This window comes from Battus philenor, unplaced genomic scaffold (assembly GCF_028537555.1).
Source record: "Battus philenor isolate CCGP_79_NKW_IND1 unplaced genomic scaffold, ilBatPhil1.0.hap1 SCAF_30, whole genome shotgun sequence".
Classification (NCBI taxonomy): Eukaryota; Metazoa; Arthropoda; class Insecta; order Lepidoptera; family Papilionidae; genus Battus; species Battus philenor.
In genome coordinates this window covers 1226889-1238925 of record NW_027181694.1, presented here as the reverse complement: position 1 = coordinate 1238925, position 12037 = coordinate 1226889, and the positions used below count along the sequence as shown (strand labels likewise).

At 39.6% G+C, this 12037-nt stretch overlaps 1 protein-coding gene across 1 annotated transcript in view; it reads right to left on the bottom strand.

The window, feature by feature from the left end:
• Positions 1–12037, bottom strand: part of Nup98-96 (nuclear pore complex protein Nup98-96) — a 58972-nt gene that overhangs the window by 20476 nt on the left and 26459 nt on the right. The window contains exons 22-28 of the mRNA XM_068771015.1: positions 10829–10936; positions 9162–9281; positions 8069–8219; positions 5240–5342; positions 3629–3743; positions 2172–2336; positions 2031–2093 (exon numbers count right to left, since the gene is read on the bottom strand). Coding sequence (XP_068627116.1) covers positions 2031–2093; positions 2172–2336; positions 3629–3743; positions 5240–5342; positions 8069–8219; positions 9162–9281; positions 10829–10936 — 825 coding nt within the window. The remainder of the gene's footprint in view (positions 1–2030; positions 2094–2171; positions 2337–3628; positions 3744–5239; positions 5343–8068; positions 8220–9161; positions 9282–10828; positions 10937–12037) is intronic.

Genomic DNA, 12037 nt, shown 5'->3' with positions numbered 1-12037 from the left:
AAAGTTACGTTTGGTGGACAGAAGGAAGCTCTGCATTCGTATGGTCAAAGTTACGTTTGGTGGACAGAAGGTAGCTCTGCATTCGTAAGGTCGAAGTTACTTTTGGTGGACAGAAGGTAGCTCGACATTCGTAAGGTCAAAGTTACGTTTGGTGGACAGAAGGTAGCTCGACATTCGTATGGTCAAATTTACGTTTGGTAAATCGAAGGTAGCTCGACATTCGTAAGTTTACGTTTGGTGGACAGAAGTTAGCTCTACATTCCTAAGGTCAAAGTTACGTTTGGTGGACAGAAGAAAGCTCTGCATTCGTAAGGTCAAAGTTACGTTTGGTGGACAGAAGGTAGGTCGACGTTCATAAGTACTAAGTTACGTTTGGTGAACAGTAGGTAGCTCAACATTCATAAGGACAAAATTACGTTTTGTGGACAGATGGTTGGGCGAGACCCATAAGGCCCAAGATACGTTTGGTGAACAGGCGGTAGGTCGAGATTCTTATGGCCCAAGTTACGTTTGGTGTACAGAAGGTAGCTCGACATTGATAAGACCGAAGTTACCTTCCGTGGACAGAAGGTAGCTCGACATTCATACGGACAAAGCTACGTTGGGTGGACAGGAGGTTGGTCGAGATCCATAAGGCCCAAGCTACCTTTGGTGAACAGGCGGTAGGTCGAGATTCATAAGAACAAAGTTACGTTTGGTGTACAGAAGGTAGCTCGACATTCATAAGTACAAAGTTACGTTTGTCGACAGGTGGTTAGTCGAGATCCATAAGGCCCAACTTTCGTTTGGTGGACAGAAGGTAGCTCGACGTACATGAGGCCCAAGTTACGTTTGGTGAACAAAAGCTAGCTCGAAGTACATAAGGCCCAAGTTACGGTAGGCGGACACAAGGTAGCTCAACATTCATAAGGACAAAGTTACGTTTGGCGGACAGGTGGTTAGTCGAGATCCATAAGGCCCAACTTACGTTTGGTGGAAAGAAGGTAGCTCGACGTACATAAGGCCCATGTTACGCTAGGCGGACAGAAGGTAGCTCGATATTCATAAGGCCCTATTTACGTTTCGTGCACAGAAGGTAGCTCGACATTCGTAAAGACAAAGTTACATTTGGTGGACAAGCGACTGGTCGACAATAATAAGACTGAAGTTACGTTAGGCGGACCAGAAGGTAGCTCAACGTTCATAAGGACAAGGTTACGTTTGGTGGACAGGTGGTTGGTCGACATGCATAAGACCCAAGCTACGTTTGGTGAACAGGCAGTAGGTCGAGCTTCTTATGGCCCAAGCTACGTTTAGTGTATAGAAAGTAACTTGACATTCATAAGACCGAGGTTACCTTTGGTGGACAGGTGATTGGTCAAGATCTATAAGGCCCAAATTACATTTGGTGAATAGAAGGTAACTCGACATTCATAAGGCCAAAGTTACGTTTGGTACATAGAAGGCAGGTTGACATGCATAAGACCCAAGTTACGTTTGGTGGACAGAAGGTAGATTGACATTCATAAGGCCCAAGTTACGTTTGGTGGATATGTGGTTGGTCGACATTCATAAGCCTGAACTTACCTTTGACGTACAGAAGGTAGGTCAACATTCATAATGCCGAAGTTACGTTTGATGAAAAGGTAGTTTGTCGACATTTAATACCAAGAAATGACTAGCAGGTTAAAATATTAAAATAACAAATTCTCTTTCACAAATAATTATTTACTCTTACTATAGATACACACAAATTATGATTTTTTATATTCATTTAATCAATTACGTTAATTTTCTATACTTAGTTAAAGTAACTTTAGATAAACCTACATACTATTCCAATATTCGGGTAAATTTTATTATCTTTATAACTAGTCGTGTTTTTTAGTAACACTTTATTGCTACAAAACAAAATTTCAATAACAAGGGTGATTATAAAATGTTATAATATAATATATATATTTAAATCAATGATTTTACTGTCCGTACATACATTCGATCTTTCGTTCAATTACAAAATATTGAAGATTATATATTATAAAACTGTTTACCCATGCTATCCGGGAACATGCTTTGACCATCCGCACTATCTTCTGTTGTATCCATTTCGAATGCTGAAACACATAAGAATATCAATATAAAAACACTGTCACTTGATTATTAGTACAGTCAGCAACAAAAATTCTATGTACCTTTCTCGACACCATTGGTAAGGTTAAGCGAGGTCCGCTGCATGGAGAACAGGTCTTCGGCTATGGAGCTGGTGCCGGGAGGCGCGGATAGCCCGCCCAAGCCGCCCAGACCTCCCAGACCAACTGGAACAGCTGGCTGAGCTGTAGCCGGTTGCTTTGGTGGTGCTGGAAATATTAAAATTATTTAAAAAAAAAAACATTTGTATTTTTCGGCTCTTCTAAGATCAGCACTGTTCAGAACCCTTATAGCTTTAAGTTGGATGCTTTATAGGGAAGTTCAATCTGAATCAAGTTCCTATTAAATTGATCTCTTCTATCGTTTTTCACAGGATCTACAGGTGACAACTGTACAATAAGTTTAGTGACGTGTTTCCGGAATGGACTGGTAGATGGCGCCATAACTATTACAATCGTGACTGACGGTATTAACCCTTTTCTTACCGCAGTACGTTCCGCCGAAGTAACGGTAGTGAACCGTGCATGTGCGCCTCGAATTGCACATTGCATGGCGGGTATTTAAAGTTTTTACTGGTATATTAATTAAAAAAATGAAGTTAGGATATTTTTTTATTGAATCAGGCGTTACCTTGCGGAAGTCCATCCTAAGTAAGAAAAGGATCAATATTTAGCCACTTCCGCACCTGCAGTGGTAGTCGTGCAACAAATGCACCGCCCGCCAGCCCGCTCATAAATGCGCGTGCGGCAAACAATACGAATAACACTACTGCCACCGTTAAATCATGATCATCATCAATCATCATCAACAACATTACCGTTAATCATCACCGATGAAGTTATTAAGCCTTCTGACTAACAGCATCGACATCTACAGAAGCAATAGTATTGTAGTACCAGAAAGTAATGTCGCTTTCTCAAGTTAAATTCACACGACTACATATATATCAAATTTTTATTTATAATCAACAATATATTCACCTTCGTTATTAACCTTTTGCCGTCTACTAGTATACAAATCAATGCCGGAGCGGTAACAAATCAATCTAATTTTCTATATGTCGATAGAAATGACATTACTTTTCAGTCCTATTACATAAAAATCAAGCCAAAACCAAGTTATCAAGAAACTACAAAAATTACAAAAGTACAGTTATAAATAAATAATTAATTTAATCTAATTTATTTATTTATATATAAATCCTAGAGAAAAAGATCCAGTGGATATACCAGAAGATGAAGCATAGAACTTCCATCATCATGTTTCATTGGCCATGTCGAGAAGTAGACATATGAATAAAAGATAAAATACGTTCATTCATCATTGGAACTTTTTTAATCTAATTGATTTTTGACCCTTCTTTGCAAGGTGTTACAGTTGTGGAGAAGAATCATGAATATGCGAAGAATATGTTCTTTCAGACTTTAGTCTCTTGTACGTATTAGTATATTGCTACTACAGAAGTTACAAAGGTAGTTGAAGAGTAAGAGAAGTCACTTACCAGGTGCTGCAGACTTCTGCAAAGCCTGGGTAGCGAGTTGCCGCTTCAGCACGTCTGGAACAGGATCGTCTTCTTCATCAGAGTCGGTGAGGCCGTATTTACTGAAATGCTCCACCTGTAAACGTCATACATTATAATGAATAATATCATTCGATCATTCATTCAAATATCATTCAGTTGAGAAACTTATTTCTATTTCTTTATATTTTCATCATCTGTGTTATTTATTTCGAACCAATGCCTATCATCGTTTTAGGTCGTATTACGTCCACACTTGGACTTCATCACACCACATTGGACTGTTTTTTTTTCGCCCACGTTTTTGTGGACCGCTTCTACCCCCCTTCTATGTGTAAGGACGTATTCGTTTCGACCTTTCACCCACTGTATATTCTAGGCCGCTTCCAAAGATGTCTATGGGGGGATATACCGTAATTGCCATGTATTTTGGTACGCAGACACTGCTGACTATCTTCTGGAAAGTTATTACGCATAGTGTGAATAATATAAGATTGTATCGCGGGAATCGAACCTTAGACCTGTAATTAAAAATCTCAGTCCTCTACCGTTGGACTACCTAACTCACAAGCAGGGACACTAATCACATATTTCCTCGCTGCTCTTTATTCATTCCTCTGTTGTCTTTCTCATTCTCTTTCATTCCATGTACCCTTCTACCTTTCATACATCCTTCCTCTTCCTTCGCCTCTAGACCAGCGCCTAACTCACAAGCAGGGACACTATTCACAATTTATATTTCTTCGCTGCTCTTCGTTCATTCCTCTGTTGTCTTTCTCATTCTCTTTCATTCCATTTACCTTTTTACCTTTCATACATCCTTCCTCTTCCTTCGCCTCTACACCAGTGCCTAACTCACAAGCAGGGACGTTATTCACAATTTATATTTCCTTGCTGCTCCTTGTTCATTCCTCTGTTGTCTTTCTCATTCTCTTTCATTCCATTTACCTTTTTACCTTTCATACATCCTTCCTCTTCCTTCGCCTCTACACCAGTGCCTAACTCACAAGCAGGGACGTTATTCACAATTTATATTTCCTTGCTGCTCCTTGTTCATTCCTCTGTTGTCTTTCTCATTCTCTTTCATTTCATTTACCTTTTTAACTTTCATACATCCTTCCTCTTCTTTTGCCTCTAGACCAGTGCCTAACTTACAAACAGGGACATTATTCACAATGTATATTTCTTCGCTGCTCTTCGTTCATTCCTCTGTTGTCTTTCTCATTCTCTTTCATTCCTTGTACCTTTTTACCATTCATACATCATTCCTCTTCCTTCGCGTCTAGACCAGTGTTTCTCAACATTTTTTGTGGAATGCCCATATTTTGCAATTTTAAAATTTTTATTTCCTCCTATTTATCATACTAATTTTTAAATAAAAAAAATGACTCGCGTGCAAAACACCCTATCTTTGCAAAATATATAATCACTCTCCAGCGCGCGTGTGTTGCAATTGTAGCTAGCATAAGATGACAACACTTTAAAAAAAAAACACTAATAAGGGGCCTCCGACAAATATCGAATGATTATCTTGTCCCTGATAATTCTCCTCCCCTCCCCGTCCCCCCCACTTAAACTAAATACATCACATACCCGGAACACCCAGCTGCCTGATTCTGGTCGATACTCGATGAACTTAGTTTCATGTTTATCACACACACGACGCAATTTTCCTTCATAATCCATTTTCAAAAGCCTGCGAAAATTAGAATATATCGTTAGGTATTGTGGGTTCTGACTCGAAATGAAACACCACTGGTTCACAAGGAGTCCTTTATTCACAAATCAGATGGTCACCCTACTTCAACACAAAGTATACTTTCGCTCAGTCCAAACTACGCTTCCAAATCGCTCAAGAAATCACTGTCCAAATAAATTACCAAATAGTCACTTTGTATCACTGATCGTAGATCTTATATAACTCGAAAAACAACACTGAACTGTCGACATGGGGAGTACACTTATTTATACTACGAATAAGGTTCTAGTAAGTTCGAGATTGTACTCGGCTAGAATTTCCGAGGACCGTACACAAAAATCTATAAATAACTTCAAAGTCTTACGTGTTCACGACGCTTCTTAATCCTAGGGTTTAGTGTTTATTGTTTAGAGGGTTCTGTAATTCGTGCTTTATAACATTATTACTATATAAATAAGGTTGTAAGTTCATACACCAATAATCACTATTAGATTAACACAACTAAAAAGCTTTTACATCTATTTACAATCACCCTATGTAATCACATAAATAAAGTATCAACCCAAGGTGAAGTGCTTGTGGTACACCCGGAGCATAATCACTAAAGAGGTCCAGGGCTAAGAGCTTTCAATCTTATGACCAAACCGATGAAGCCCTATTGTCGAAGAGAATTTGCCAATGACATAATGAACTCTATGAAATTCATCTAAAGCACCGACCCAAGGTGAATGCTTGCGGTACACCCGAAGCAGAATCACTGTAAAGAGGTCCAGGGCTAAGAGCTTTCAATCTTATGACCAAACCGATGAAGCCCTATTGTCGAAGAGAATTTGCCAATGACATAATGAACTCTATGAAATTCATCTAAAGCACCGACCCAAGGTGAATGCTTGCGGTACACCCGAAGCAGAATCACTGTAAAGAGGTCCAGGGCTAAGAGCTTTCAATCTTATGACCAAACCGATGAAGCCCTATTGTCGAAGAGAATTTGCCAATGACATAATGAACTCTATGAAATTCATCTAAAGCACCGACCCAAGGTGAATGCTTGCGGTACACCCGAAGCAGAATCACTGTAAAGAGGTCCAGGGCTAAGAGCTTTCAATCTTATGACCAACCTGATGAAGCCCTATTGTCGAACAGATTTTGCCAATGGCATAAGGAACACTATGAACTACATCTAAAGCACCGGCCCAAGGTGAGGTGCTTGCGGTACACCTGAAGCATAATCATTAAAGAGGTCCAGGGCTAAGAGCTTTCAATCTTATGACCAACCCGATGAAACCCTATTGTCGAACAGAATTTGCCAATCACATAATGAACACTATAAACTACATCTAAAGCACCGACCCAAGGTGAGGTGCTACTGAGGTGAACTAGAGACCACTTGATCAAGGTCAATCACCTGTCTCTCTCTCTCTCTCTCTCTGAGAGAAAGAGAAAGAACGTCCAAGGTGAGGTGCTACTGAGGTGAACTATATACCACTTGGTCAAGGTCAATCACCTGTCTCGTTCTCGTTCTCTCTCTCTCTCTCTCTCTCTCTCTCGCAGGGAAAGAGAAAGAACGTCTGACCTCCTCATCCGCAATCGGAGAACTGGACGTCGGAGGGTGTTATACTGCGTTTTTCTCCAACCCCTTTACAGTGGCCTTGGCGACGAAGTCGGGGTGATCTGCCTCAAGTAAGGAGTCGAGGAACTAGGTCACCGCCGTTGAAACTGCAATAATATGCAAAGGCGTTCCCATAGTTTCAACAGAAGGCGTTCAAGACCGTGGGTTTTCAGCTGGCAAGAGTCCCTCACCCTTTCGTTGCTCCCGCAGCGGAGGGGTATCCCATGCAGGATTTCCTCACCAGTATAAAAAGGCCAATCACCCGTCTCACTCTCTCTCTGAGAGAAAGAGAAAGAACATCCAAGGTGAGGTACTACTGAGGTAACTACAGACCACTTGGTCAAGGTCAATCACCTGTCTCTCTCTCTCTCTCTCAGAGAAAGAGAAAGAACGTCTGAGCTCCCCATTCGCAATCGGAGACCTGGACGTCGGAGGGTGTTATACCGCGCCTTTCTCCAACTCCTTCATAATGGCCTTGGCGACGAAGTCGGGGTGATCCGCCTCAAGTAAGGAGGCACTAGGTCACCGCCGTTGTAACTGCGGTAGTATGCGAAGGCGTTCCCATAGTTTCAACAAAAGGCGTTCAAGACCGTGGGGTTTTAGCTGGTAGGAGTCCCTAACCCTTTCGTTGCCACCGCAGCGGAGAGGTATCCCATGCAGGACTTCCTCACCAGTATAAAAAGGCCAATCACCTGTCTCACTCTCTCTCTCTGAGAGGAAGAGAAAGAACGTCCAAGGTGAGGTGCTACTGAGGTGAACTACAGACCACTTGGTTAAGGTCAATCACCTGTCTCTCTCTCTCTCTCTCAGAGAAAGAGAAAGAACGTCTGAGCTCCCCATTCGCAATCAGAAACCTGGACGTCGGAGGGTGTTATACCGCGCCTTTCTCCAACCCATTTATAATGGCCTTGGCGACAGAGTCGTGGTCATCCGCCGCAAGTAAAGAGTCGAGGCACCAGGCCACCGCCGTTGAAACTACGGTAGTATGCGAAGGCGTTCAAACCCGTGGGGTTATAGCTGGTAGGAGTCCCTAACCCCTTCGTTGTCACCGCGGCGGGGGGGGGGGGTGTATCCTATGCAGGACTTCCTCACGAGTATAAAAAAGGCTAATCACCTGTCAGGTTCCACAATGAGCCTGCGCTGAGTCTTGTCACGCGGCCACACGCGGTCCAAGGTCACCACCGCGCGACGGTTCAGACCCTGACCGACTGGTGGCTTGTCGGCGTCCTCCGGGTAGATTATCACCTCCTTGTTCAAAAAGTGGACTGAAAATGAAAAAAAAAATAATAATTACTATTGTTAGTCACAATGCTTACGCAACATAACTATTTCTTGTAAAAGAGCTTTGGAAGCATTACTATTGCCTGTGCGAGCATTGGAAACATAACTATTTCTTGTGAAAGGGCTTTAGAGGCATTACTTCTGTTTGTGTGAGTGCTTTGGAAGCATTACTATTTTTTGTGCGAATGCTTTAGAAACACGACTGTTTCTTATTCTGTCTGTATCTGAATAAGATAGAATAGATAGAAAAGATAACCTTATTATCTTTCTTCGAGAATTTTCTACATATATGTAAATATGTAAAGAAACTAGTTCCTTTAACACTTCTTTATTGTATTGCGCCGCGCTTATTTAATGTCGGTAAAGCAGTGTCTGTTTAACTTTGACACTTCACAGATGGCGCTGTTAACAATGGTGTTATGATGGCGTCCGTTGCGGTCGCGTCGGTAAAGCAGTCAGTTTTTGAGATGTCAAAGTGACGAGAATTTAAATGTCTTTTTACTATTTACACGTAGGTTACTGGTGTAAAACATTAAGTGTAAGACTATTATTACCTACTTGACATATTTAAGGTTTTTAAAATAGTATTTTCAAAGCTCTATTGTAGTAGAAAGTGCTTCAAGAAAACTATTATTTTTAACGTGAGGAAAATCGTTGAAATTAGACGTTTGTTTTAAATAAATGTGAACTAAGACTTACAATAAAGTATTGATTTATAAACAAACACCCAGAACAGCATTATATCTCTCATCAGCATATCAAAACTGCTTTCTTCGCCTCTTTACATATCACCAACTAAAAACCTTCAACATCTTGGCCTGAGTAAATATCTCATAGTACGCTATCAAAACTGAAGGATCCTGAATTTTATAGAACATTAAAGTACAGCAACCAGATTATGATGATCAAGGGTTCGAAGTACTCACCCAGGGCGTCCAGGTCTAAGTTGGCTACGTCCATCTCGCAGTCGTAGTGCACGTTGCCATAGTTCTTGCGCCCGATTGTGAAGTGTGGGACCACGCATGATCCGTCTGGGCGTATGTAATCTGTAATTTACAGGAACATTATTAAAGGACCTGGAACTTTGGACCTGGTCTCATGATTTTCAATCTAATATATAAGATTCTCGTGTCACGGTGTTCGAACTTGTACTCCTCTGAAACGGCTTGACCGATTTTTACCAAATTTTATATGCGTATTTAGTAGGTCTGAGAATCGGCTACTATCTATTTTTCATACCCCTAAGTGATAAGGGTTGTTCACCCTTAAAAAAAATTTTTTAATTTTTTTGACGAAATTTTTTGTTTTTATTTTTTTATGATACAACATACAAAAATACATACAACCCTAAATTTTCACCCCTCTACGATCAACCTTTATTTTTAAATTGAAAATTAAAAATTTTTTTTTTTGCAAAACAACGTTTGCGGGATCAGCTAGTATTTGATATGAATTCATCGGTGTGGCAAATACGGCATCCGTTGCATATACTGGCGAAGAACCTGATGATGGTTTGGGTGACGTAATTAGACAAAATAAAACCATGTAACATAAAGTGTGGCGAGGAATGGGAGGCGATGAGTGAATGTATCGTGAGTGAATACTGTATGCTGAATGATAGAAATTGTGAAGGATGAAAGAGGAAAGGTGTAAGTAGAAGTGTATGTCTCTGTCCCGAAAATAAGATGGGAGAAAGAGTGTTTAAAAAAAGAGAGAAAAAAAAACCGGAGACACAAACCGCAGTGACGTCACGATTTCTCAGGCCATATAGGCTACGCGATATAACATGCAACTTTCTAAAATCTATGTGTTGTTCAACTGAAGGTACATATCTATTCCAAGATCTTTTTAAATATTATATATAATACTTTTCTAAATATTAGGGCATGGATGCACAGACCGCGGCCCGCCAGTCGAATACTGGTGGCCCGCCGACAGCAAAAATAATACTCTCGTACATTCGAAGAATATTGTATTCTATTCCAGAATAAAACCAAAAAAAATTAATTACCTATACTTCTGGCGGCCGGCCCGCCATCAGTTCATGATTTGTCCGAGTGGCCCCTAGTCTTAATAGGTCTGTGCAACCATGTATCAGGGAGACCGGAAAGTAATGTCGCTTTCTTAAGTTAAATTCACACGTTAGTGAAGTTTTTAGAAAAAAAATTTTTAATGTTACGTATCTTTTACATAATAGATACAAAATTTTATTTTGAGTAATTTTAATTTAAATTCAATTAATAAATGTATAAATTAACATGTGTTTTTACTTTAAGTTTTTAACACTAAACTTCACTACAGTTAGAAATTTACAGGAAATCAATATCAGTGTAAGTAGGGGGTCTACCCAACACGGAAAAACATGGCAAGGGGTCTACGACACAAAAAGTTTGGGGAACTCTAGCTTACAGGGTATCTATTCTGCCACTGCAACCTTTGGGTTAAGTCTGTTACTTTCCTTCGTCCTTAGATCTCCTCTTTACAGAAGCCCAGCGTTGAAATTCCCTCTGATGATGCAGGCTTCCAACTGTTCCTATTGGAAATCTATAGAGATATATGATGGTAATATCCATATAATATATCCTAGCTATACCTGCTAGCTCCTCCAGCGAGGGTATGGTGTAGTATCCAGGTCGTCGCAGTTTAATTCCAGCAGGATGCGGTGGAGAATCTCCTTCTATTACATTCTCCTCTTCGGACACTGTAAACGAATAAAACATTTTATAATATTTTTCATACAATCATTCATAAAAATTTTAATGATATTACATTTATATATACATGAAGATATATACATAAATAAAATTTCATACATCTACCCTCAAATAATTTGTTCAAATCTATTTCTACCCTGCAGTAATCAAATAACAGTGTCTCCCAAACGTGGGGCCCACGCCCTAAAGGGAAGCAATTTGATTGTTAGGAGGAGGAAATGTTAAAATGTACAATACCCGGCGATAAATATTGCATATCGACCTTTGGAAAGAGACAATCGGCTAATTTCGGCTTCGTAGAGCGTTATCTCTGTCGCACGAAATATAAATAGCCCGGGTATCTACTAGGAGCTGTTACAACAAGTATCATTTTCTTCTTTTGATAATTATTTTTATTCTTTGTATAAAATACACCAATTTTTTCTATAAGCGGTGGCTTAAGGTCGGGGTAAAATGAAGAAAAAAAATCATGTTCACATTATGTTTACGTATTTAATTATTTAGGCAAATTACATTTACAATAACGCTCTACGAAGCCGAAATTAGTCGATTGTCTCTTTCCAAGAGTCGATGTGCAATATTTATCGCCGGCTACTGTACATAGTTTTACAAGTTAATTTTTATTTAAACAATTTTTATTTTTAATTACAATGTCATTTTAACAATAGGTTATATATATATGGTGTTTATTATGTGCAGTTGTAATTTTCCTAAATAATTAAATACGTAAACATAAAGTGAACATGTTTTTTTATTATATTACCCCAACCTAAAGCCACCACTCATAAAAAAATTAATGTATTTTATATAAAGATTAAAAATAATTATCAAAAGAAGCAAATGATACTTGTTGTACAGCTCCTAATAGATACCGGACTGTTTGTGTTTCGTGCGACAGAGATAACGCTCTACAAAGCCGAAATTAGCCAATTGTCACTTTCCAAAGGTCCATATGCAATATTTATAGCAGGGTACTGTACTTGACACGAGTTTAACCAATAGGGGAGGCGTGGGACAAAAAAGGACGGGAAACACAGTATTAACATGTCAAAATGGATATTATATCTAACAGTAAATGGTCACTAATT